At 40.4% G+C, this 27,467-nt stretch overlaps 1 protein-coding gene across 5 annotated transcripts; it reads left to right on the forward strand.

Moving 5' to 3' along the window:
- Positions 1–96: 96 nt before the first annotated feature.
- tfeb (transcription factor EB) lies at positions 97–27,467 on the forward strand. 5 transcript variants are annotated; one of them, XM_085406229.1, is made up of 12 exons: positions 97–316; positions 10,477–10,541; positions 14,260–14,364; positions 15,454–15,630; positions 17,041–17,139; positions 17,257–17,445; positions 18,143–18,232; positions 21,419–21,536; positions 21,680–21,736; positions 22,253–22,328; positions 22,437–22,584; positions 22,682–27,467. In XM_085406229.1, exons 3-12 carry the CDS (start codon positions 14,335–14,337, stop codon positions 23,252–23,254), a joined length of 1,557 nt encoding a protein of 518 aa, XP_085262355.1. In that variant the 5' UTR covers positions 97–316; positions 10,477–10,541; positions 14,260–14,334; the 3' UTR covers positions 23,255–27,467. The 5 variants fall into 5 exon arrangements, with proteins under 5 accessions (XP_085262355.1, XP_085262360.1, XP_085262359.1 ...); XM_085406234.1 differs by having other exon boundaries at positions 21,686–21,736; XM_085406231.1 differs by lacking the exon at positions 97–316 and adding an exon at positions 8,077–8,382.

A 27,467-nucleotide genomic window follows, 5' to 3' on the forward strand; every position in this document is an offset into this window, starting at 1 on the left:
ACGCGATGTAAAAACTACATTTCCCACAAGGCCGTTTTGCGCTTTGCCATTGGCGGTGGCACAGGTGACCGCGGACGCTCTGAGTTGTGACAACTTGACCGTCAAAACGAAAACAAATTGGCTAAGTGTCATCGGTTACACACGCGCTGTCGGTGTGTGGAAATACGGGGAAAGTCAAACCTTTTAAACCTTGGTTTAAAACTCAGCTTGTGATAGTTTCTGACGGACTTGGTGCCAGAATATATAGAAGTGGCCACGCACTTTTTTTTCCTCCTGAGCTTGACTCTTATTTTGTACTGTCTGACCTTCAGAGCGGGTAAGTTAGATTTCACCAACGCTACTGAAACTGTTAGCCTCTGCTGAACCGCTGCTGCCTCTAGAAACCCCGTGAAAAGAAAAGACAAGTGCGCGTTTCTCTCTTTCAACGCAAACTTGGGCGATTTATCGACTTAAAATGGAATGGATTAGATTGAACTAATTGATTATGTAGCCCTTTTGGCGAAATAAAAGGCATAATTTCATCAAATTAATACAAAAATGAATTGTGCATACAGGCTACAAACAGAAATTATACAGGACATTTGTTCTACTTACGTAGTTTTGCCGCCTTGAATATATTTGTAGAAAGATTTGAGGTGTTCATGACACATTTCAGAATTTATTGCGTTAAATATTTTTGTACGTGTAGTTTTAACCATAATTTAAATATAAAGACACATTTGCCATTGTGATGAAGACCCTGGAACCACTAGTTTGCAGTGCGCTGCACCACTTTTTCCCTTTTACTGTCCTCTGCGAGTCTGCTGGGAGTTGCCTCTCTTGCCATTTATAAGCTGCAGCCAGACCGGTATCAGTAACAACACCTCAGCCTTGGGGTATGCTGCTATGTATAAGTCTGTGACTGTACAGACTGTATTACTGCTCTGCTTGTTAAAGTACTTACCTTTAAAGGTATGCAAGGTGCCAACGTGATGAAGGCATCCCTGATTTATGCAGCCTTTCCTCTCAGCACAGAGCGCTATTCCTATTTCCATGTGTGTGCGCGCATGTGCTGTATGTATGTTAAGTGGAAAGTAGAGTTTAGCATGACAGTTGCTGTCTGGTAATGCAGCGATAATAGTTGACTCTAAAGGCGCATGCGTGGTTGGGTTTAACAGTCGTTTCACCGTGAAGTTTTAGCTTGCTTTTTCTGGACTGTGGTTAAACTGTTTGACCAACAATTTACTTAGATAGATATGACGTTCCCCAACTAAAGGTGAAATAAATTTAGATGAAGCAACTTATTTAAAAAAGCAGATTCACATCAGCAGAATAATGTTTAGCATCAGCAACCCCTTATTTATTTACCCAACACCTTGGCTTCACATACTCCCCCTCCCCCCCATCCAGACCATGGGTGCAGTGGCTCAATGCCCCCCTCCTGCCTGAGAACATGTTTGCGACTCTATATTACACCATCAACGTTTGGCATAAGACTCTCTTCTCTGACCCTTGGTCTCTGCAATCATACATACTGTTCCCCAGAGAGCAAAGTCGCAGTGGAAATATCAGCAATCTGTTTGTATCATCTTTTGGGTTACTGCTTAAATTCATTTGTCTTTCCAGCTTCCATCCTTTCTGCATGTCTAACAAATCTGTGAAGCTTGGGTTAAGGGGAAATGCAGTGGGTTCCTTTTATTTGCGCTTGCCTTGAATCACTTCCAGTAAAATGAGTTTTGCGAAAAGGCATCAATGAGGTCAGGGTTCATCGTGATACGTGAATATATGCACATGGGTTTTGATATAGAGGACAGGGAGAGCTGTGAGGCAAGAGGATGTCTGTCTACATGTTACTGAAACACAAAAACACCCACAGATAAGTATGCATGTGACTGGATTTAGATCCGACTATGGGAATAATGTATAATTTGAAATATGCTTGATTAGAAACTTTCTTTTTTCCTTCTGCCTCTGTCTAGTTTGCCTCTGACTCTCTTTGTTTCTCTCTCATGACTGTGACCATGACTCTGTAACCAGTCAGAAATGATGAAAAAACTGGGCATCAGCATGGACAGATAGCATAGCTGTAACTAATCCAGTCTGCATGCCAATGAACCATTTTAATTGAATTATTGCCTTGTAATTTTATCACGTGCCTTTCGGCATGTTTACATAACGGAGATTATACTGCTTATTAGCTAAACTTTCAAATAAATGATGGATTGCTGGAGATATATCTACATAGAGTCAATTGATATTGAAACTAAATTTATAAGATTAAATGTATTCATGTGCAAGGTGTCTGTGTAGCTGTTTATACTCCTTTTGAACAAGTGTAGGCACACAGATAAGAATGGGACTGAAGGTCATCGTGAAACCAGCAGGGTTATGTAGTGCACACAATACGAGAGGGGCCAGGGTTATTAAACGCACAGAGCTGTCAGGTCACTGTCAGCAAGGTCAGAGGTCACTGGTCACAGTATGCAGAGCAGCAGTAACCCCTGATAGACTGACTGCACTCTAATTCTCTCCAATAGCACAGCTGCCACCTGTTCAGACAGAGCAGCACAAGAACCCAAAGTTGTGATGGAAACATCACAGGAAATGTGACCACATCAAGTATTCTAATTAAGATTTCATTTTAGTATTTCTGTTCCCTGATTTGTGTTCAACTTGGCACAGAAAGGCACAAATTAGTACAAGCATTGCATCCTGTGTGTGAGAGGGAGAGAGAGAAAGATGTTTTCGGCCTCATTGGGTATGTGTCTGCAGTCCGTTGGTGATGGGATTAATTTTCTTCAGGTAAACATAGGCAGGCAAGGTGTATACACACACACACACACACACACACACACACACACACACACACACACACACACACACACACACACCCTTGCACTTGCACACTGAGACACACAAGCACAGTGGCTCGGTTAAATGGATGTACTCTAGTGTGAAAGAGCATCAGGTGTGTGTAAACACAGCTTCATGCGTTTGCCATATGGACAGTTCTCCCATGACCTACACAGCTTTCTCAGCTCTTGTCCTATCCTGGTGGTTTGTTGGGTTTTCCTTAGAGATAATAATTTAAAAAAGGCAGACAGAAATATAACACAAACTACTGCATAAGCTTTTCACTGAAGCTCGGAGTTTTTCTAGAAAACCACGGGAATGACAGCGTTTCATGTGCTATATGACAACATGACCCATGATCTCCCAGAGGTAAGTGTGGGTGGGGCGTTTTAGGGCATGTGCAAAATGTGTGACTCCACTTCCTCATCTTATCTTCATTCCACAGTTTCACATCCTCTTTTTTTAACTGAGAGACAGTAGTGACAGGCTTGCTCAGTCTCATTTCTCTCTGTAAGAATCGCTGCTCATCTGCATCTGTGAGTTATACACAACTGGGCAGCTGCAGTGTGTGTTTCTACAGTTTTCTTATCATTGTGAACTGCAGTGATCAGTTGTAGTTGGTAGATGTGTCTCTCTTAAACCTCATCTCTTACAGTGGCCCACAGAAAATGTTACAGTTACCTTTTATCTCCTTATTAAGATGTTTTTCAGAAATATTAAACATAAAGTTGCTGCACACTTAACACACAATGTGTGTGACATTTGAAAGTTGTTCACACAAATGGGAATGAATCAGTTATTGTGTTAAAAGCTTTTCTTAATAAAGGAAGGTATGTGTAGTAAGTGTGTTTAATGAATATGAAAGAATGTCCTTGGTAGTTTCACTTCTTTCAGGAAGCTAACAGTTGAAGTGCATTGTGAAATTAACACAAAAAATATAGATTTCAAGGTTCAGTGAAGCACTGATGATAAAAGATAAGTGTTGTATCTGCTACTATTTAAGTTGTGCACAAACTCTCTCCATTTATAATCGTCTTCAGTGCTGTGAAAAGTAGTTCCAGCTGAACAGTTCAGTTCTTTACTAGGAACTTTCACATGTACTCCACAGACTGCTTCCTTAATGTTATGCCCTGTGGGCTCCTCAAACAGGTTTTCATAATGTGATTCCAAGTGTTGTTGCTATTGACTGTACTTTGAAACCACTGGTGATTTGAAAACACAAATCTGCTTTCTCAAGATTATCTCACCAGCATTTTTTAGCTTAGATTTCAGGCTAGTTTTAAGGCATAAAAAAGATCCAGGGAGAGTATTTATTGACTCACTGATGACTCATGATGACATATTTATCCATATTGGATGCATAATGGATGGATGCATCTTCTGCCTTTGACTAATTGTCGTTCGGAAATGGCTGATATCCCAAATTCCTGGAACTTATTATCATCTTGTGTTGACCTTACTTTTTCATCTAGGCTCAGAAATGTTCAATCCTCCTCAGCTTGTACCTTTTTGGGGTCGGGGTGGTCATACTGAGCTCCACAGTGGCGTCACATTGCTTTTCATGTTTGTACTTGAAGATTTAAAACAACAATATTTTACTCCCTCAACAGCATATCTGATTTAAATTTGCCCACTATCCCCTTCAAGGTCAGCTCATTGTGAGGTGCTGTAAGTGTTCCAGCACTCCTGCTCCTGCTAAGCTTGGATCGCTCCTTGGAAGTCCCATTTTGACCATTTCTAGGCATGCATTTGCAGTGCCCGATAACAACTGTTCAACTTGAATGTCATTTTAAGGAAGAATATGGAGTCAAACGGAGTAGTTCTGATTGTAAACAGCTCAAAATGAGCTGAGCCTGTTCTCTAAGTTCAGGTAATTTGAGCCAAATTTTCACTGACAGACATTTGACCTTCAGGGACAAATTTACAGTGACAACTTGTGAATTAAATAAAATGACATGGACCTGGTGGCGCTACTCACCTCATGATCTCCCTTCCACTCTCCCATTTAAGACCACTGTTCGGTCTTTGTGTCAAAAAAGAGAGGCCAGTGTCCCAGTTACCCATGATGATTAGCAAAATGATAGCTGGGTCCGTCTGACTCAGAGGTTGATGTTTGCTGTTCACGAAAGTTTGAGGTTCATGATGAAACTGCAGACAAGCATGGTACTTCCAGGAAGTGATTTAAAAATAGCAGGACTGCTGGAAATGGTGCAGGTCTTCACAAGGAGCCAAAATTAAATCTGGTATATTTTATATGCCTTATGGATTGAGTTCAAGAACTTTCTTTGAATTGTACCTTGTGCAGCTTTCAGTTATGAATTGAATACAAAAAGATACTCAAATTCCAAGTGATTATAACTTGATTCCTTAGATATTTTCTTTCCCCTTGCATTATGCTGTATGTTATATAACCTGAAGGTGGTTGGCTTCTCGCTGTCATTCCCAAAACACTGGCATATTCAGTGTTTTGGGAATGACCAGGGAAAAATCCTGAGTGAAACAAGCATGTATAAATTAATCCTAGTAATTTAATAGCTGCGTTTTTGTTGTTGTTGTTGTTTTTGTCTTTCTTTCTTAGGGCTGGTAATAGTCTATGGAAAAATCTTTAGATTATTCTTTGATAAAGTTATATACAGCATCAAGCTGTGTGTGGGTGTCTTTGTATAGATAACATTCCTTTGTCCATACTGTTTAAATAAAACTTGTCTCATTTTTGATCAGAGGACAAGAAATGCATTCTGATCGGAAACGCAGTCTTGTGCACATGTACAGGCACGTTCGGTTACTTTCCATCACTAAGTTTTTCAAGAGTTTTCTAGATTGCATTACAGCGATTTGATTTTTTTTGTACTCAAGGTGGTCATTAAGTTTGTGTGTGATAGCCAAAGTCAAATTAAGTTCACTCACTCACTCACGTGTGTGTGTGTGTGTGTGTGTGTGTGTCTTTGCCTTATCTCTCATCTCATCTCTAGATTGCCTTCCATTACATTTTCCCCGCATATGATGATGTTCACCCATGCAAAAAGAAATGTAGTGTAGCTGGTTGCTGGTTGGTTAGTTACTGTACTACCCACTCTTAAATTCACAAACAGAGACCACTACTTTTGTTTTGTCTATATTATTAGTGTATATTTTAAATTCTCCAACAAGAAATGGGATTGATTTAAAATAAACAGCTATTTGCTTCATACACGGTGACTGGAATATCATGACGTCGTTGCCTGTAAACTGTAAACGTGTATATTTCTTCAAATTAGAGTTGTAATATCCCATATAATTTATAGCATGTGACAAGTATCATTAAACCACAACAACACTCCTATTAGTCATACACACAGCATGGGGTCACCTCGGGCCAAATGATGTTATGTGCATAGTCGGGAAGTGCTGTGGGTTCTGTTTTTTCTTTTGTTTTCTTTTTCAAAGAGTTTCAGTTATTTAGTGTTTTTAACGTAAAGCAACTCTTACATAAGTGAATATTGGTTTCGTCAGATGCTGTGGTCTGCAAAATCTTGCAAACATCACTTTGGTTACCAAAAATATCATGTGTCATGCTGGTATAGTGGTGTGGCGCCACCTTCTCCCTTCCAAAAGAGATTTTAATCACAGCAGACTTCCTGGTTAAATAAAGCTTAAATGGATTTAAAAAAAGAAAGAACCCCCCCCCCCCCCCCCCCCCCCCCAAAAGAATGCATTTTAAAGTTCTAAAATAGTTATATTTTATTATTTCTTGATACATCTTACACAAAAGCACACACAGGTGAAGTTACAGGCTACATCCAGCTTCTCTGACTTTCCTGGCATATTTACGGCCCTGTTTTATCCTACATCAATAGCACACAGTATAGGTATAAGTGAGCATAGCCAGGTCAGACTTGATTCAAACATATCAAAACACGTGTTTTAGACTTTCAGCAGAGCCGCAGTACTGGTCTTTATAGAGTAGACAGTATCTGGCCCCAACTGTAGTGACTGAGGCACTAAAAAATGGGAAACTTGCGTATCGACAATGGAGAGGGCCTTGATTGGCGTATGTATGTTTGCGTCAATGTATGTGAATCCTTGAAAGGCCGTTGTAAAAGGGTACAAGGCTGTCATGGTCAGAGATTTTTTTCCCCCCCCTACTCCTACTGAAATTAGTTACCATTGGTAGCCTAGAACGCAGTTTCTCTGGCCAATAAGCTGAGGACCCTCATGGGTCCTGCCCCTGGACGAAAATAACCCAGTAAATACACTGTGGGCACTATGAGAACTGGAGCTGGCCTACTGTTTAAAGCTTTGTGTACAAACAAGGGATTCTTGTCAGCTGGGTGCTGCTGAACCATGCTGGCCTGTGTCCTCCTCTGTTGTGTTAGGAACAACTAGCATAGTGGCCTGTTTTTCCTTATTGAGGCATACAGGGTGTGGAGAGGTTGGAAGTGTTTGCATGGAGGGATGTAAATAACTGGGTTAGATACAGTGTTATTAATTGCAATAGTCCTTAACATAAGAGATTTTCAGATGAGTTTTGATGTTCTTTACTGTCTTATAGAGAGCCGCCTTCAGGAGCCATTCATCCATAATATCTCATTAATGACAGAAATACATGGAATACATTTCATATAGGTTTAAGTTTGCAATACTCTGCTGCGCTACTTCAGAAAACGTAAACCCTCATTGGAGGCAGTTTTTTGCTGGTCAGATCTTATGCCTGTAAAGCTACCACTAGTGTTTCAGATGTTTATTTGGATCACATTTTAGCTATGTGTGATGTATCCTGTGTGTGTTTTTTTTCTAAACATAAATTAAATCATACCTGAATAATGCAGAGATCACAGCTTTAGAAATCCATGGCTGTGTTTCATTTATTAGAAAAAGTCAGAAAGCTGTGGAAACAACACTGAAAAAATGCAGATCATCAATGTTAATGTTTTTGTGTGCTTTTTTGTTTGTGTGGTGTGGTTTTAGTGTGTGGGTGTTCAATTAAAGAAGTAAATGTGCTGATTCATTGCCCCATAGGTCATAAAAACACAGTGACCTGGTAGATAAAATAAGGAATTGCATTCAAATTGCGCACGCATATGTGTAGGTGTTGCTGTATGCAAATATTGTGCACTGAATTAAGAAGAGAGGCTGGACTGAGGAGGAGCAGAGAGAGAGAGAGAGAGAGAGAGAGAGAGAGAGAGAGAGAGAGAGAGAGAGAGCGCGCGAGCGAGCACGAGCACGAGCACGAGAACTAAAAGAGTTAGCTAGACACAGGGATCTCCTTGTTGTTGGCCCAGACGATTGCATTCAGGGTAATTTAGGGGAAGAGGAGGGAAACAGCAGGAGGAGGAGGACGTCTAGGAAGCTGAGCTGGTGGTTAGAAAGGGGGCAGAAGGTAACTAATAGTGACTGACACTGTACTTTAAGCAGTTCTGTTGAGGAAGGGGTGGCATCACAATCAGTGGAGCAGCACATGTAAGCTCTGGTTGGCTGAGCAAGCAAACGGCTCATGGTTTACTAACACGTGGAGGAGCTCATTTCACCTGGATACACTATGCTGTCTTTGGAGTAGTTGGAGAGTTTCTGGTAAGAACCTGAAGTTTAACTATACTGAACTATATCCATTGTTGTGTGTGTTTCGTGGTGCCTGGCTGTTGACAGCTGTCACCCTGAGTTCTGTTCGTGCTTACTATGAAACATGTCTGAACATATTATGTGCAAAGTATTTTTGTAAGAGGCAGAGGAACAGAAACACTTACAGCAACAGAAACCACTTTAGATCTGGTCTATTATGGCCCAATTTTAACGTACTGTCTGTGACTTTTAAAAAAGAAAAATGAAAGAAAAACGAAAAATATGATTGAGCAGCTTTGAAGCGTTGTTTAGCATTGTGATCGATTATGGCAGAGGGCAGTTAATCTTAGCTGAACTGCAAGCATAAAAAGAAAAAATGATCAGTGGAGGCCAGACTTTCAGAAGGTTTTCTGTGATGGGTTATCCTCTAGTTTATAAGTTAGCCTGCACTACACCTGCTCTTAGAGATGCTGGATAAAAGTATTATAATTTGCCCTATAGTGCCCTACTGTCTGTGTTTCACTTACATAATCTCTATATGGCTTGTGTATAATTCAGGTCTCGTGTCTGTTTAACCAGTTTGGTTAGATGAAATAGCTTAACTGATTTTAGATTAGACAGCGTTTGTTTTATTGTAGGTTTTTTCTTCCCTTCCTTCTAGGAGTTCAAGTGCTGTATGAGAGTGGCTGTCAGTGTCAAACAATTGCAAAGTTTTTGGTGTAAACTGTTCCTTACTCCTAATTTTAAAAAAAAGTCATGGCTTAAAAAGTTTTCGTTTTTTCCATGGCTTGCCTGGCAAGGAAGTTGCTTCACCGCCAACAGAACTAGGAGTTGTGAAAACTCATGGAAGGAAAGGGGAAGTAATGCGTTGTGGTTTTTATTGATGATGCTGGCTCATTGTCCTTCCTATATCTCTGTGTTGTACAATAGATACTGCGGAGAGCCTGCTGTTGTTCTTTCCGTGCTTTTTTTCACAGTACTCTCTGCTCTGTGATCACTGCAGCTGAGATTCGCTGTGCTCAGGGTCTCTCTTGAGCGACTATAAATAGGCTGTTGAATGTGACAGGCATTGTGATTCAGGCACAGTGTTGATGAGTTATGGTGATTCATTTAGATGACCTTCTGAAAGTTAGCCACTGAGTAGAATCACTCAACCTTCGCACTTCATCTTGGTGAGGAGATGGTAATAAATTACACAGATGTTTCTATCCACGTTACATTTACAGTCTTAAGACTCCTGACTATGTTTGAGTGGTTATTTTGCATCATATATACTCTTTGTGTGTGTGTACCATGTTTAGATATCTTTGTGATGACCAAAAATTGGAACGCTACTATACTTGTGGGGACCACCAGTCCCTTATGGCAACAAAATGCCCGTCCCCACGAGTTTGAAGACGTTTTTGAGACTCAGAATGTGGTTTTGGTGTCAGGGTTACTATTAGGTTTAGGCTAAGGGTTCAGGGATTCATTTTTGATGGTTAGCGTTAGGGTAAGCGGCTAGGGAAAGCAGTATGTCACTTAGATGTCCTCACTAAGATATTAAAAGTGTGCGTTTTGTATATGTGTGTATATTAGATCCCTTTTAACTCTAACCATGATATTGTGCAATGTTTTGATATTTCCTTGGGTGTGCATCCCTTTTCATAAAAACCTTTACATCCTTGACGCTCTTACTTTAATGATTAAGGTGTTAAAATGACTGGAAACCAGGTATAGGAAATGCAGTGCCTGAAGAATGAGCCGAGGTGAAAAAACAACAACTTTCAAATCAGTTATTGAGAATATCTTCCTGTCGCATGTGTTTATACTTAAGCCTCACCATGGTCTGTTGCTTCACTTGCTTCCGCTATGGAAATTCTGCTTTAAGTGTGTGTTGCACACCTGCAGCTCCCCCTTCTTAAATACTTCACTGCTTCCTCAGCTGCTTTTTCACAACTGCCAGATTTGTATGCTTTATTTATAGCTGTTCATTTTATCTGTCAGTTCTCTGTTCAGTTTTACATTTTATAACCAATCATTTCTTCTTTTTCTTTTTGATTGTTGTTGTCTCTTGGTTCTTTCATCCCTTCATCCCATTGGCCATCGACTTTCTCCATCATCCAGACATGTAGTCAGCAGCATAAGCAGAGCACACACTACTTTGTGAACTCTTATTTACTCTCAAACAGGTAATTGTATTTTGTGTGTGTGTCTGTCTGCGTGCTGTTAAGATATCTTTTCATATTCTACCGTCAAAATCATCATGCCAAGTGTTTGTGGCACTGTGCTTCATTCAGAATTAGAAATAAAATCAGTGTGCCTATATAACCCCTGTATACTCTAACCATATATATTTATGTCACAGATATGTTGTGGTAACAGATGAAAATGATCTGCCTGTTTGCCAGTGTGTATTCAAAACAGAGGTCTGTTTACATGTTTTCAAGGGGTCTGCATTAAAACTGGCAAACACCGTAGAGCACTAATACACATGCAGGCTTACTCTTCATGTGCATGCCCTCCTCTCACCTGTACCCGCACCTACAGACAAAAACATGCACAAATGCATGAGGCTACGCACACAAACACAAACACATGAAGAAAACAACAAAAAAACACATTGTAGTTCAGGGGAACATGGTGTTCCTGAAAAGGAGAACAGAGAGCAGGGGTTATTTTAGCCATTAGCACAGGAAGACAGATAACTTAATGAGAAAGCCAGCGTTTGTGTTTTGACTTGAAATTATATTCTTTGGTTTTCCAAGTTTGGTTTGTGAAAACTTTAATGTCTTGTCATGAGGAAGGTTAAGCAGCTTTTGCACTACATTGTTGACGTGTTGGTGTTCAGAGCAGGGCTAGCCATGTTGCACTTCTTGTCTCTATGCTCACTAACTGTGCAGAACTGATTTGCACAGGTCCTACACTTGCTTTAAATAAAGTTTTACATGCTGTTATGTATATGCAGGTTTGACAACATACATGTGCACCATGCATGCATAGAGGTAGGTGTGTGTGTATGTACACACCCCACATATAACTGCTGGTTGCCAAAAAGGCCCTTCTTGGCTTTGCACAGCCACTTCTAAAAATAAACACTCCACAAATTAACACGCTGTCTCCGAGCACAGGTGCTATAGCCCCACACTGCCCCCACATTAGTGTGTACTTCTGTGTGTACCTGCTGTGCTTCTGCCTGGAAGAAAAGCTGTCATCACTCTCTAAGTTGAATATATTACACACGTCTTGGATTTCTTGGTTAGCTGTCATTACCTAGCCATGTTGCCTCCTCACAGATGTATCTGATCAGCCTTTACTTTGACCTGATCTGAAAATGTTTTAATTCACACAAAGTACTGCAGTAACACATGCTTATGGTAGTTTAGACATGAAAGCTGGACTTTGGTTGAGATATATTTGTGTGACTAACGTGGCAGTGTTGGCCTCTGACCCGGGCTTCCTCCGCTCTGCATCCTACTACTGGCTGTCAGTGTTTGAAGTGAAGGGGTTGTGACATTACAGCGTCGGACACACAATAGCTGCTCTGTGCTTCTACTGCGTCACAAATGCCCCCAGTTGATGTCAGGCAATGGGAAGGCCCGTGTGGGGGATCACACTGCCTGGTAGCAGTGTGTCACCATATGATATCAGGAAGTGACATCCTATATGATGAAAATAAGTGTGCAACATTTACAGGACATGTAGGTCATGGATCATGGCTTTGTTACACTGGGTGGATGTATGATACATACTTTGCATGATGAAATGGAGGAAGTGAAATGTAAACATTGCAGCAAACGCATCTGCCACTGTCAGCAGCTTTACAAACAAGGTAGATTTGGAATCCTTTTACTCGTGCATCGGGGATTCAAATGTGTGTCTTTGGGCCATTATTTGTGCCACGTAGCCTGGTTTCTCTACAAAGTAGACCATTAGGTTAAAGTCAAATCTAATATGTTTTTATAAGTAAAGCTTGTGTCTGCAAAGAGCTTTTATGGTCAACGACAACATACCCCTGTGCAACTAGCCCTTGTTATGCACAAGTACACACCTTGAGGACATTTACTACTATCGCTGCAGGAAGGCTCCTTCTGTTGCAGCACTGCATCAACAGCTGTAAATCTTGCAGATTAAAGCAAGCTGGCCTTTAAGATCTGCCGGTTGGCCTGCCCTAAAGTCCAAGTTCTGGCACAAGTGTGTTTTGGAAACTGTATGTGTTTGAATGTGTATCTCTGCATGGGTGTGTGTTTTTCATGTGGGCCATCTAATGGGCACAAAGCAGGCAGTGTGTGCCCCCTCGGTTGCTGAAATGTACACTGTGGACAACAGGCGGCTTCAGTCCTTCTCAATAGGAGCTGCCCTTCTTATTGTACCTCGTGCACAATGAGCTTTTCTCTCTCTCTCGCTCTGTCTTTCTCTCTTTATGAGCATATACAGAGAATGGAGCAATCACATTCTGACTGATGCTGTGCTATTCCATCCCACATCACCGCAAGCACAAGATATTTGACTAGACACTGAGATGTAGCACTGATTTCATCACACCTTTATAAGGGCCAGAGAAGCTTAGTCACGCAGGGGCTAAACGCAAGTCACTGCAGAAGGGGAACTATCAGCCCAGGAACTCCCCAATCCATGCTAACTTTGTGTATGTGAGAGAAAAAAAGCAGATGTTGAAAGGGGTGACGGGTGTTCCCCTCATCTTTTTGCTCACATGATCACTTAAGAACAACAAGACCACATGACTTTGACATGACTGGAAATCATCCTCTATGTGGGGGAGAAAAAAATTATTTCCTGTCTTTTTTTTCATCATAACAAAACTAAAAGGGTCAAGTCAGGGTGACACCAGGAGTGTGCAAGTGATCCTTGTTTTTGCATTAGCTGCTAATGTTATGTGATTGATGCGCATTAGGTGTGAAAGTCAAAAGGTCATTGTAGTTGAGGAATTTTGATTCAAAAGATACAGCATGAAAGGTGGATTTTTAAGTGACATTTCAATTTGGGAACAGTCATGAGATGTATGTTTTTGGGGGGTTGTTTATTTTTTTATTTCTTTGAAAACGTTGCACAACAGGCAGACAATGAATGGATGGTTAGATGAATAGATTTGAGAGGCTTGGCTGCTGGTGATGTGTCAGATTGTTCACTGATCCAGCTTTGCTTACTTGAGGCCTGATCAGAGACTGTGAATCAGCGAATGCTGTGTCAACTTGGTAAACAGTTTTTATGAGTATTCACCCTGCTTTTAAACATCTTTTAGAAATTGGATTTAGTACAGTTGATTCAGTGGGAACACAGAAATCTTGATTATTTATTTTTTTGAATGTTATAAATGAGATATTGCGTTGGTGTGACTACTACCTTGATTTAACTTAACTGAACAGAGGATTTAATCAACTTGGTTCTGGACTTCTTTTATAAGTTTAAATAGCTGTTTGTCCAAACCTTTACTAACTATTGATAATCTTGTTATTGTCAAACAATTGCATACATATACTAGCATAAATAAGACAAACTAAGGTAAGACTTTTGTTTGTTATTTGCAACAAGAAATGAATGCTTAAACTAAAGTTGAGAATCTGCTTCACTGTTAAATAAACAAAGCCAAAAAAATTGTAACATCAAAGTCACAGGTCTGTTCACACGAAAGTATTGCACACAACTCCTCTTGTCTCACACCTCCCTTCCTACCACTGATGTTGCCATTAAACATAAAAGAATTAGTTTAATTAGGCTTTTCTTCAGAGGTTAGATGTGTTTCCATAGTCTAGTTCTTTGCAAATGATCTCTAATAGCGAGGTTACATTTTATGTTAATCAGATCATTTCTAGCTTCTTTCTATGTTACTACAATTTTTTCATTCCCCCCCCCCCCCCCCCCCCCCCCCCCTCGTTGTTTCTTTTACAGCTTCCACTACCTCTCGGGCTGGACTGTGGTGCATTAACGTCAGCTCGCCCTCCCCTGCCCCCCCGCCCCTCAGCCATGGCCTCACGCATTGGCTTGCGGATGCAGGTACAACATAACCTTCCACCGTTCAGTAAACAACATGCGGGAGTTTTGCTGGCTATTTATATCACTTTATATTTGTAATGTTGTGCAATGAATTTGAAACGTTTTTTTCCTTTTAAATGTCTCATAGCATTTTGATTGATAGATGGACGTGTCTACCTATCTAGGTTTCATTAGGGCCTGATTTTCACTGCCATGTATAAGGTATAACACAGAGCCAAAAAAAGAAAAAGAAAAAAACAAATTCTTGTTTTTTCTTTTAACTATGTCATCGTTTTTACATAGATGGATATAAATAGACGCTATTAATCCCACAGTGGTGTAAATGCCTTGTTGCAGCAGCACGAGGGTCAGAAAGAAAAACAATGAATTATTTATACACTAAAATATACTAAAAGGCAGGTCAGAGCTGTTGTTGTTGCTTTTTAATGGACATTGAAGCTTTTAAAATAAAGTAAATTTTAAACGGCTGATTATAAACTTTTACATACAAATCTTACAGTTTTCACAAGTCCTCACCGTGTCCCTTTCAGACACTTTGCACATGTACATTTGATAGTCAAACAATAGTCACGAGCATAGTTGGAGTCACTGCAGCCACTGTTGTTGTTACGATACCTACCGGTAGCAGCATGAAACTTACAAATCCCCTCATTCTAACATTGCGTGCTTCGATTGTTACCAGTGAACGGCTGTGGAATTAAAGCACTTTGAAATCAGATGATGATTGGAAAATATTTATTTTATGTGCATATTTTAAAGTCTGATTGCTGACTACTATTTTTGGGAAAATTCCACCTGGAAAAATGCCCTCCCCTCAAATTCAATTATAGCTCGGAAAAACTTTATGAAGTGAATCAGTAAAAAATAAAGATGCCCTTGAACTATAAGCAAAAAAAAGAAAATCAAATTTGTTTTAACTATTGAAGCATGACATATGCTTCATTTGTTTCTATCATAGGCGATTCTGGTCAGCAACCTTCCAAAAATGTTGCCGGTTTCATTTTAAGATAAGATGCAAGCTGGTGTTGGTTACACTGTCTTTCTGGGTGGAGGATAAACGCTAATGTGTGTGTGCATGTTTGTTTCCAGCTGATGCGAGACCAGCTGCAGCAGGAGGAGCAGCGTGAGCGGCAGCAGCTACAGCAGCAGCAGAATGCAGCCCTGCAGTACATGCAGAACCACATGGCTGGGCCACCTGCACCCACCCCAGCCATTAGCACTCCACAACATTACCAAAGCATGCAGGTCCCCATGGAGGTTCTGAAGGTCAGATATTCTTAAGATGCAAATGGCTTATTGTGATAGATATGTTTTGCTGGATTTACTCCCCACACAGCTTCTTTTTGACAGGACCGCTGCACATTATGCTCAAACAGAGTGTAGTAAAATGTCTGCGGCTCCCAGTCCACATGCAAACATGCCAAGAGAAAGCACTAAACGGATTTATGGGACTGTAAAATAAAGAAAACATGTTGGTCGAGTGTTTGAAAAATATGTCTCTATTTATCTAATTACATGTTATAGCAATAAAGCAATGGCAGGAGCATGCAGCTGGAGGTGGTCAGGTCTTCACTGAGCATTGTGGCCTCCCAAACAAGCAGCACTGACACACAGGCAAAAGTCAGGTTTAAAAAGAAAAAAAAAAACTATAAGAGAACAATGCAGAGGCGCGCCAAGCAGGTAGGAAGACACAAAGGGGAGATAAGAGTGGTTTGACACGTTGTGCAATAGGGCAGACAGGAGCGATAGATAGAGTCAGTCAGGGAGAGATAAAGCCGAAGTGACATTTTGCCCGATTCCGGAGATGCTTGTTGTGTGCGTTATTATCTTACATAATGTGTGTTTGCGAGTTTATGGGTTTGTGGAATACTCCATTATATGACATTGTGCATTTTGCAGTGAGAATTCATACATTGTGTAACTCGTATTGAATGCTCCAACTTGCTGCATTGACACTTTACTCCGTGCACATGCGTGCATATGTGGGAGAGGGGAATGGTGTTTATGAAATCACCACAGAGTTTAAAGTTGTCATTGTTCTTTCTGTAGATAAGGTAAGCTTCTCTATCGCTCCCTCTGAACCATACATGTAAATGCATACATGTAAAGAACTGTTGTTGGACCAGGTATTTACAAGGTAAACACAGTACAAATATCTATTGACTGAAAAGTTCACAGTTCATTTAATATAACCCTACCATGGTTATATAACAGAGAGCTGAGGGGGGGCTGAGGAGTCAAGTCTTTCTTTGTAGTAATGGCGAGCAAGCTTGCTCTCTCCTTTATTCTTTGATCTGAAGGAATGAGGCCAGTCCAATGCTCTGTGTGGCCACATCAGAGGATTCAGTGAGGCTTTACTCCTGTAGGCTTTACCACTGACTTAAACATACTATGTCCTAGTGCCATAACTGAGATAATGAGGTCTGAATCGCATATTCTGTGTTATCTTTTTAAATATTATTGGAAGGTAATAAGCTTATATTGTACATTAAATGTATGTTTTTATAATATCCCTGTGTGGTAACAGAAATAAGCAAACTTGCTGTTAGTCTTGCTTTTTGTTGCCACATATGTTGTGACAAAATAGAAAGAAGTACCCAAAAATGATACTTTGAGTTTCCAGCTGAATTAATAATAGAAAAAGAGCTGATTGCATTTTGTTTGTCCCTACTATAGGTACAGACTCACCTTGAAAATCCTACAGACTACCACATCCGTCAGTCTCGAAGACAGCAAGTGAAAGAATACCTGTCAACCACCTACGCTACCAAACAGGTATACGTTTGTCATTTTCTTCAGTCCGTCCATGTAGTATTGAAATACATCTGCCTATAGTATGTCAGATCTCTGTTCACTAATGCTGTAACACTCTCTTTCTCTGTGTGTTCCTAGGCGGTCAATGCAGTAGCGGGGCTAATACCACCCTCGCCTCCCACAAACATGGGACCTGCAGGGGGTTCAGCATCTGCACCCCCACCTCTCCAGTCCCCACACATGCGCACCGAGCAGCTTATGTCTGGCAACAGTGCCCCCAACAGCCCGATGGCCATGCTCAACATTGGTTCCAGCCACGAGAAAGAGGTAGATGTGTGGGCCGACAGTAGCATAAGCATAAACCCATAAACATTCATTCCTGGGCAGGTCATAAAGTACCATTTACAGGATCCAGACTGAACAAATATCCCTAAAATATGACTTAATTACACTCGTATATAAAATTATGAGGGTTGACTATTACCCCCAAAGTAACATCATCTCCACATTTTATGAAAGCACCATAATGATTTAATTGGTCTTTTGAAGGGTTAGAGGAGCATTTTGTGACTGTGCTGATGTTAATGTGTTGTGCACACAGTAGGGACATGGATGAATGTGTTGACTAACTGGCAATAACTGAGAATGGTAATCAGTGGGATTTAAATGCTCCATAATGGCCTTGCACCAGTAATTACAGCTTAAAAAGTGACAGGGAAGCAGCAGAATGGATGGCCCTTTGAACCTGTAAGACTTTGACCTGCTGTGTGCTTTTAGCATAACCACCTCTCTTCTGTCTCTCTCTAATCCTTTTAGATAGATAAGTAGTGTAACATGCATGTCCGGGGAGGTTACAATCAAGTTTCTGAGGCTTTAATCAATTGAGGAGGAGGGACAGCATTTTGTTTTTAGTTTAGTGTTTTCTAAGCATTCAAATGGTGGTTTTGGTTTGCTTCCCTCTCTTAACATTAGATAAAAACAGGTCACAAAAACATAATTAACACTTCTTTTTTTCCCCCCCCAGATGGATGAGGTCATTGATAACATCATCAGTATGCAGTCCAATGATGAGTATTTTCAAAGTTTCACTGATGCTGTCCAAATGTCAAACACAGTAAGTAGGAACAATACATATAACTAAGCTGCATTGCATCCAAACGTATGATTTTATTTACACATTGTGTAAGCGCACGCAGTTTGTTTTAAGGGACTCTTTGCATATTTAAATGGGTCATTGACTATAAAGGCCACAAAACCTTTACGGGCAAATTTGTCTCTGCTGATTTTATGCTGTGACACTACAGTGGTATTGTGGTAACAAAAACAAATAAGTGACGTATCTATGAAATGGTGCAGCAAAAGAGGTTTGGCCGCTCTGCAACAGTCAGAATTACTTTTAAAATAGATTTTTGCACTGAAAACATTACTGCGTCGCGTTATTCTGAAAATTGAAACCAAGCGTTACATAGATTTGTTCTCTGTATTACCACATGATTCTATAGCTTGAATGCACCACCTTAAAATAAAATAGGGAATTCCCAAGTGTTTTAATTAAGTATGATGTTCTCTGAAACCTGCGACCACTTCAATTCCAGCTCTGTCTGTACTACATGAGTCACAGAGCTGGATATGCCAGGTCATCAGTACTCAGACTTTTAAGTGCTTCCTATAATCATTGTTCTTGTGTGTGAAAAATGGCTCTCTTTATGGCAGTTGTTAATGTTCTTAGTTATTCTTAATGTTATCGGGTATTGCTTTGTGGTCACTGTAACATTAGTGTTTCTAAGTAGAGTTTTCTCTAGATTTGATTCTGTATATTCTCATACGCTAACAATGTTTAATTGACTTAACATTCTGGCCCTGAATGATGTTGGGCATAATTAGAAACTGTAGGGCGGACATACCAGTTGGAAGACTGTACAGTACTTTGTGTTTGAGGGAGCAAACTCAGAAAATTAACAATTAAACTGGCAGCAGTTAGAGTTCAACTTGTTTACAAGACATTTGGAACGGGGGGGGGGAGAAGGGCGGGAGGAATAGAAAGGAGGAGGGAAAGGGGGGCGAGGGCAATTTGTGTAAGGGGAAAACAGGCTGAAAGTCCAGTTAGGGGAAAGTTCACTCCTGTTTGGTTGGGAGCAGAGGTAGAAGAGAGAAAGGAGCGGAGCTGCCGTGGTCATTCTGGCAGCACAGGAGCGGCAGTGCCATTCAGAGCTGCATGTGCTGCTTGTGCCTTTAGAGGGAAGAAGGGAGCGCCTTGGCACTGTAGGAGAAGGAGTTAGAGGATGAAGGAGATGAGTAAGACGTATGCAATTGTGGAAGTTATTGAAGGAGAACAGATTCAACTGGTAAGACAATGAAGCACTCTTGTTTATAATTCTTTGAGTTTTGGTTGGGAGTTGTTGGATTCCTTTCTTTGTCTGAATGAGTTATTTGAACCACAGTGACTCTTAAGTCCCAGCCTTGAGTGCCTGATTATCAGAAAGAGGAATAGCAGGGGTGGTGGTGTGGTTTTGTGTGCGTGCGTGCGTGCGTGTTTGTTAGCATGTGATGGCTGTTTTCTGCTGGACATGAATCAAAACTGTTGCACATTTAAGCTAATTTAAGATTACTCCTGCAGGGTGCACTCAAACATAAAGGTTGGCGGGACTTAGCTTCTGCATTCTCAGACATATTGTGTAGTTGTCCAACGTTTTCCCTGCTCCTGCAGCAGGTAGACAGGGAAACCTACAAAGTCTCCTGTTGCTTTATCTGATACTCATGTCAAACACTGATACAAGCAGCCAATACTGTCTTTTTCCTTCTCTTCTGTGAAACAGTTAAGCTTTTAGTAATTAATTCTGTACACATACATCTGACCATCTGCGTGCAGTGTCTGAGTTAACTGTGAGAATCCTGCATGATGTGTTTAATTGCTTAAATCACTATCACACTGATAAGGTGAACCGTGCTGATCAGGTTTAGATTGATTAAGTGAGAAGCCAGCACAATAAACTACCACAGGCAGAAACTCAGTGATAATCAAAATGTTAAAAAAAAAAAATCCAGCTTTACGCCCAGCTGTCAGAACAGTGTGCGTGGAAGTCACCTGCTAATCCTAATGGGGATTAAAGCAGCAAACTCCATGGAATTCTTGGAATCTCAAAGTTTAGCAAAAGTCTGGAACACCCCTGAATGCCAGGCTCAAGTGAACAGTTTGACTTGTGCGTTGCTCCACTGAGCCATACTGAGTTCAAGTAGAATTTAGTCTTCAAATTGAATTAAATGGGCCTTTACTGGAGTGGAGAATGAAGGTGGTGTTTCCAGTCAGAATGTGGTCGCTGCAGAGGGACGAGGCAGGGAATTTGGGCTTATTAGAGTTGTGTGTTTTTGATTCAATAACTCAATCTGCCCAGATTTGTAATCGTGACAAGGTTTCAAATGGGCTTCTGTCTTCTTCTTAATATGATGTAGAAATTTTAAAAAAAATGTTACCTCTAGAAAACGGTTAATGCTTGAGATCCTACAAATTAAAAGTCTTTGGTATTTAACAGTGTGGGTAAACTTCAGTTCGGTCGATAATGTTATCATTTAAGTTAAAGTTTTACATTTCATATATTCTTTAGATCTTTTGTAAGAATTGTAACAAAAAAATCTAACTTAAATACATAGGTTTGCGTTTATATTAGTGAGTGAATATGTTTGATCTCACAGCTCAGACAGTAGCCAGCAGATTAAGCTATCTCATCCTTTGAGTTCTTTATCTTTCAGGCCTCATTAGCAGCGTCATATTTGCCCTTGCTTCAGGGAGTACGACACGGTTGCTTACAAGGCATAAAAAGTTCATCACGCTAACTAGATTGTACAATTAAAAGGAAATCACGTCTTTTTAGAAGTCCATAGCAAACTAAATCACCATTGTTATACAATGTCTAAAGTGCAATAGTGTGGAGACCACTGCACGAGTGTGAGTTCAGGAGCTGGTGAAAGCAGAGGAGAGAAATGAGCCATAAAGACAGATAAGATAGATGAGGTGATAGTCAATCATTTCTGTACTTGGCAGGCTGTTCTCAGGTGTGATATTACTGCATTATCTGCTGCTATCTGCTCTTTACATCACAATAAACATGAACAGTAACTTTATAAAGGTACTTACTGAGATGTTAGAAAGTCAGGTTTACTTAGTTTTCATTTTGATTAGTTTTTTTTTAATTCAGAAAATTGAAACCTTTGCTCATCTCCTATTTTTACTTTGCAAAGTATTTGTAAGATACTATGCATTTTCTAAATGCATGTGTGTGTGTGACGTGTGTTTCCTTTGCAGCTCCCTCTTTCTAGCAGTCACCTAGATGTGTATGCAGGTCCTGGCATGAAGGGTCCAGCCATTGCTATGACCAGCAACTCCTGTCCTGCCAATCTGACCATCAAGCGAGAACTCTCAGGTGCGAAAGATGTTACAAAGTGATGCAGATTCTGTTGATCAGTGAAAACGTAGCGTGCGTTTATTGGCACTCTTGATAAGCTGTCTTTTTTGAGACATGCCGCTTTCTCAGCCATTAGTTAATCACTTTTTGTTATTGCAAAGACGCAGAAGCCCGTGCGCTGGCCAAGGAGAGACAGAAAAAAGACAACCACAATCTGAGTGAGTCTTTCCCTCAGAATGCTATTTCCCTAAATCCTTTTTCCCTTTTTATTTTCTCACACTGATAATGTGCAGGCCTTCCGAAGAATTTGCACGTACCACATACATGCACACAAAGCATAATCTTTCCGATGCAGAAACAGTGTTATACGGCCCATGTGCTGATTTAGCTGACATAGTCCAACTACTGGGTGGATGGTTAACCTGGTAATTTCTGCTGTCCTTGCACTTAGGTGTAATTGCCTGTGACTGTGTGTGTGTGTGTGTGTGTGTGTGTGTGTGTGTGTGTGTGTGTGTGTGTGTGTGTGTGTGTGTGTGCTTAAATGTTTGCTTCTCTTTACACTTTTTGTATATTTCCAGTATCTGATCTATGCTATACATACTTAAAAAGTAGCATCTGTACAATTTCCTGTTCCTTATTTTAATGCCTTTGATTCACCTGCACAGTGATATTATCTTCAGTGTGTTTTTTCCTTTATGCTAATTTCCATTGGTCTTATCATTCTTCTGCAATAGTTGAAAGGAGGAGGAGATTCAACATTAATGATCGCATTAAAGAGCTGGGCACCATGATCCCCAAAACCAATGACCTGTGAGTTTCTCTTAGTGCACCATGTTTTTAAAGTAAATACAGATGTTGAGTAGTTACTGACATGAACTTACAAGTGAAAATTGCCTGTCTGCTCCCCTGTTTGCTTAGTGATGTGCGCTGGAACAAAGGCACTATATTGCGGGCATCTGTAGAGTACATCAAACGTATGCAAAAGGATGCACAGAGGACAAGAGAAGTAGAGAACAACTTCAAAAGGATGGAGATGGCCAACAAGCAGCTGTTGCTGCGCATCCAGGTAACACATTTGTACAGCACATGTCCAGAATCATAGAAAATGAATAATAATATTAATAGTAATAAAATTGCTTTTGTTCTTTCCCAACTGTCTAAAGGAGTTGGAGATGCAGGCTCATCTGCATGGCCTGCCCAGCAACTCTCCCTCTGGCCTGAACACGGGTGACATTATGGGTTCTTATATAAAACAAGAGACCAGCCTAGAGGAGAACCATTCTCACCCCCAGGCACAAGCACACCACCAGCACCAGCATCTACCCCATAACCAGGCTCATCCCCAGGCCCAGCAGCACCAGTTCCTCTCCCACACACACTTCCACCCTCAGGGCCAGGCCCAGCCCGAACCCAGGCAGCTGCCACCAGTCCCACAGCATCTCCAGCCTCAGCCTCCCATTCAGTACCCAGCTGTGGGCAGCTCCCAGCACTTTGACTTTGCCCAGTCGCTGGACTTGTGCGATGGGATATCAGGGTTTTCAGATGGCATGTCTGGGCTGGGTGACCTGGGTGGACTTGACGTCCAGGCGAGGAGAGGCGACCTAGGTTTCCTTATGATGGACGAGCCTTTGTCCCCTATGGGTGGAGACCCGCTGCTCTCAGCGATGTCCCCTGAAGCGTCTGTCGACTCCAGCCGCAGATCCAGCTTCAGCATAGAGGACGGAGACATAATGTAGACAAGCATGCATTCGCTCAGTCAAACACACGAGGTTTCGCATAGATTGTAGTAAACATAAATATCACGTTTGCAAAACACAAAATGCGTACATTACATACACAGAAATGATTCAGCCCCCAGACATGACATCATTTATATCACACAGTTTCAGGAAACACCAGTGACACTCCTTTGTGGTACATTTAACTTCCCCTCGGTGTCATTAGAGACAGTACACATTCATCACAAACATTCACGAGCGTATAAACCGACACGCACACATACACCTACACACATAAGTGCATGTGAGTTTAACTGAGCAGCTTAAAACTTTGCCCAACACACTGAGCATTTACAAGGTGTGAACCAGCACTGCCAGGTCAGGAGTTATATGGCACAATTGGCCTTGCTTCCATAAAGGTGGCCCTGAATCATAATTGCACAAGGGACAAAACACCCAGTTAATTAGACTGCCATTATCAGATACAAGAACAAACCAAGTGCATCATCACACACGAAGAGGACAAGTTATTTGCCCCTAACATCAGCTCCTTTTAGTAATCATAAACGATTGAATGAACAATAGAGAACAAAATGGAAATGGCTTTATGGCCCTGCATGCATAATTTATCTTGAGGGGATGCAGTGCAGTCACATTGTTCCCTTCCTCAGGCTGTTAGTTGGCCTCAGGTTTTAGCCGTTTGGTGTTGGACAAAACTTTGTGTTAGCCTGCTCAAGTGTCTATATGTATCCATATCTTGGGGAATATTGCCAAAAAAAACCCTGAAGTTTGCTGCAAAAGGTGGATAATTCAGCTTTTAGCAAAGGCCTTTATATTTACTTGTCGAGCTGAAATTGTCATCTTCTGAAAAAATGCATGCACAGGCAGTCACGTAGCGTTGCCCACCTTTTATTTTTTAGCACCTCCAGCACTGTCGCAATCTTTACTCAACACTGTAAAGTCTGTTGACTTTGGAGTGGGGGTAGAGAAAACGCACTGGATGGCCATCAAAAATCTGAGGGCCATCCATTTCTGTGAGGTGTCAAAACACTCAGGTACTGTAACAGAATACACAAGCAGGCTTTTAAATAGAAGTGGATGTTAACCTGAAATATGTCAGGGCTGTAACCCCTGTCTGTTTGTGCCTTTTTACTTTTGCTGCTCCTCTTCAAAGGCACGTGTTTATGGGTCGGAGGTCTTCAGCTTTGACTCTGTATCACATTCATCTATACCTGTAAATGCTTTAGAAGTTGCTTCTGCATCAGTGTGACCTTGTAAGCACAGGAGATACAGTGATTTCCTCCCACTAAGTGACCTTTTAAGGTCTATATATAGGGCGAGGTGAAAGAAAGAATTGACATGTTTAAATAGTTTAATAGTTTGAGATACAGGATATGCAAAATTGCTGGCTTTGTCTGTCTGTTGGTGTCGCCATTCCGGTCATTCAGGCATTGGTAATTTATTCATGTTCCACGCTGTTTCATCCAAGCGTCACCCAAAGCAAACCTGTGTATTCATTCAGACATGAAGCCAAAATGTTAAGGACCTGTCAAATTAATGGAACAGAGTGCATGTCTGAAGGAACTAGAAGTGTTAGTTCTGTCTGTCAGCAGCCGTAGGCTTGTCTTTATGACATTAGAACACACTTGCATGTATTTGTGGTCACACTCACTTCACAGACATGCACACTTTCACCACAAATGATCACTTAGGTATTACAGTACTCACAGGCAGGTGTGTCCATTTTTTTTGTTTCATTTTGTTTTTTTGGACACTGATGTGATTTTTATTATTTTTAGCTGTGTACCAAAACATATTCAAGTTACAGTTACAAGGGGTTAAGGTGCAGATTGTCAACTTTATTTTGAGGGGTTGAACAAAAATATTGCATTTACCTTCAAGAAATTACTGCCTTTTTTTATACACTATTTTCAGGGAGGCAAATTGATGTAACTGTAAATTCAGTTCTTTAATATCTTGTTGAGGTTCCTTTGCAGGCAATGACTGCCTTAAGTCTTGAACTCATGGACTAAAGCAGGGATTCTTCCTGTATTTTCTTTCAAAACTGTTCATCATCTGCTTTTTTTTGCCAAACTTCTCCGGTACATTCTTCTCTTTTTTTTTTTTTTTATCAGAATGTACCGAGCTTCCACTGCCTCTCTCAAGGTTTGTTTTGTTTTTGTACCCTAAGGCCGATCCGTTTGACTTTTTGAGCAACAAATTCCAAATGCAAATGCCACAGTTGAAATCATCTCCAAGACTTTTTATCTGCTTATACAATGAAGAAATGACTGTGTGAAATGGCTGTAATTCCTCACCGGCTGATGCAATATTTCTGTTTAGAGTCTGCACTGTAATAGCGTCTTTTCTTCGAATCATTTGTTGTGACTCGCAGAGGCAAGATTGTGAAAAATGTGCCACTGTCCACATATGCCTGGAGGTAACTGTAAATGAACACAAAGTGGAGTGAGGCAGTTTTTCAGAAGAGCCCACTGCTTCACTCTCTTGCCTCGAGATTCACATGAAGCTGCCAGCTGCAGAGGTAAAGCTCAGGTCTGCTGTTCAAACTGTCACCCAATGGTGATTCATTGCTCCAGCTGTCAAAGTGACGACTGGAGCAGGTTGTGCTCAACCTGTGTCGTATCTCTGCTGTGGTAGACCTGGGGCTTACCTTTGATTGATATAGTTTATGATCAGAACAGAAATCTATTTAGTGAACATACTTTCAAGGGGGTTTGTTTTTGATTAAAAGAAGTGTCTGTTTTCTTTATTATTTAGTTTGTTTATTGTATTTCCCAAAGCACTGAAAGAAATGACATTATTGTTTTTACTTTGTACATGGAAGAAATATGGAATAAGATTTACTTCAGATGTTTTATGCCATTTAAATGTATTTTATTTGTATTTGATATTTTAGTTCTATTTTAATTTTATTCCGAAACAACCCTTTCTTCTCAGAGCCATATTCAGGAGGTGTACTGTACAGGCATTTAAACAATGTTTTAACTGGAGTTGGGGAACCATTTATAAACTTCAAGATTTCAGCTGATTTTAAAAGAGATTGTGTATATTTCTGATGTATGATTGGGATTTTATTTATCTCTCTTTTCACTTTGAAATTTGGATCCAGACATAGATGAAGAGTGATTTTTTTTTTTTTTTTTTTTTTTTTTTTATCATTGGACTGAAATCAAGTTGCTCATTTGATGAATGTAAAGGCTTACCAGTAGTTCTTGTCAGACTGAAGAACATTGTTTTTATAGTTTATTTTTTTTGCCCTACCTGCCTCCTGATTTTCTGTCTTTGGTTTCCATGGAGACTGGAAGCTGATTGACTTCAGCTAAACTAGGCCAGGGATTTGTGACTCTCCTGACGTTGTACCACTTTTTGTCATCATCCGGGGACGAGCCTTTTCCCGTCAGCTACAGTTTGACTGTTGTTGTTCAGTCATCCAACTAGAGCTTCTCAGGCTCCCTTTATTTTTCCACTAGAGGGCGCTCTGCAGAACAAAGGGGGAAGGTGGTTGTGAATTTAATGACGTTATAAAAAAATATTTTAGAACCCATACACTGGCTGAAAGTTTTATTTTCCTTTTGTTTTTTCTGACATGAGAAATGTGTGTGAGTGTTACTCACAAAAAAATATTTCTACGCAGCCCTTATTTTAGATAAAAATTAAAATACCCCTTCATTCCAAAACAGACACCACAGGTTTTGCCTTCACTGTGACGAATGAAAGTGTCTCTAAATTTGATGCTTGCGTGTGCCATTAGAAATATTCTATGTGCAACTTTTGAGTAAGGTGGAAACTTGAAGCATGCAATGCAAATCCACTGATAATGGACTTCAGCCTTTAGCAAAGTCAGTAGCATATTGTATTTAGCAGTTATTTTGAAATGAATATATGGCGTATTCACACATTGTGGATTTGTCAGTGGGCAGGAGGAGAGATTTTGTTTGTATACTCTGTCACTGGGTTATTTATTAAAAAATAATCATTCAAAGCAGTATTTTTATATCATCTTACAAAAAATATTTTAAATTGACATGGTAAATGGGGGAAGAAATATGTGTACACTTTGTATCCCTGCTGAATTTTGGCCAAAAAACAAAGACACAGCTGACTGAGAAAAAATGGATATTTGTTGGTACAGTGTCATTGAAGCATGGTTATGTAACCTACTGACCAATACCAATGTAAGACAATGACTACAAGTGAATTATAGTTTTAT

Source organism: Rhamphochromis longiceps, linkage group LG5, assembly GCF_057381845.1.
Source record: "Rhamphochromis longiceps isolate RC_006_pf linkage group LG5, R_longiceps_female_GT1.1, whole genome shotgun sequence".
Classification (NCBI taxonomy): Eukaryota; Metazoa; Chordata; class Actinopteri; order Cichliformes; family Cichlidae; genus Rhamphochromis; species Rhamphochromis longiceps.

What these genes read in the sequence shown, in the direction of transcription:
- tfeb (XM_085406229.1), top strand. Translation starts at nt 14,335, where the DNA reads ATGGCCTCACGCATTGGCTTGCGGATGCAG. An exon ending in TCCCCATGGAGGTTCTGAAG is followed by an intron (nt 15,631 to 17,040) that starts GTCAGATATTCT and finishes TCCCTACTATAG; the next exon opens with GTACAGACTCACCTTGAAAA. An exon ending in GTTCCAGCCACGAGAAAGAG is followed by an intron (nt 17,446 to 18,142) that starts GTAGATGTGTGG and finishes TTCCCCCCCCAG; the next exon opens with ATGGATGAGGTCATTGATAA.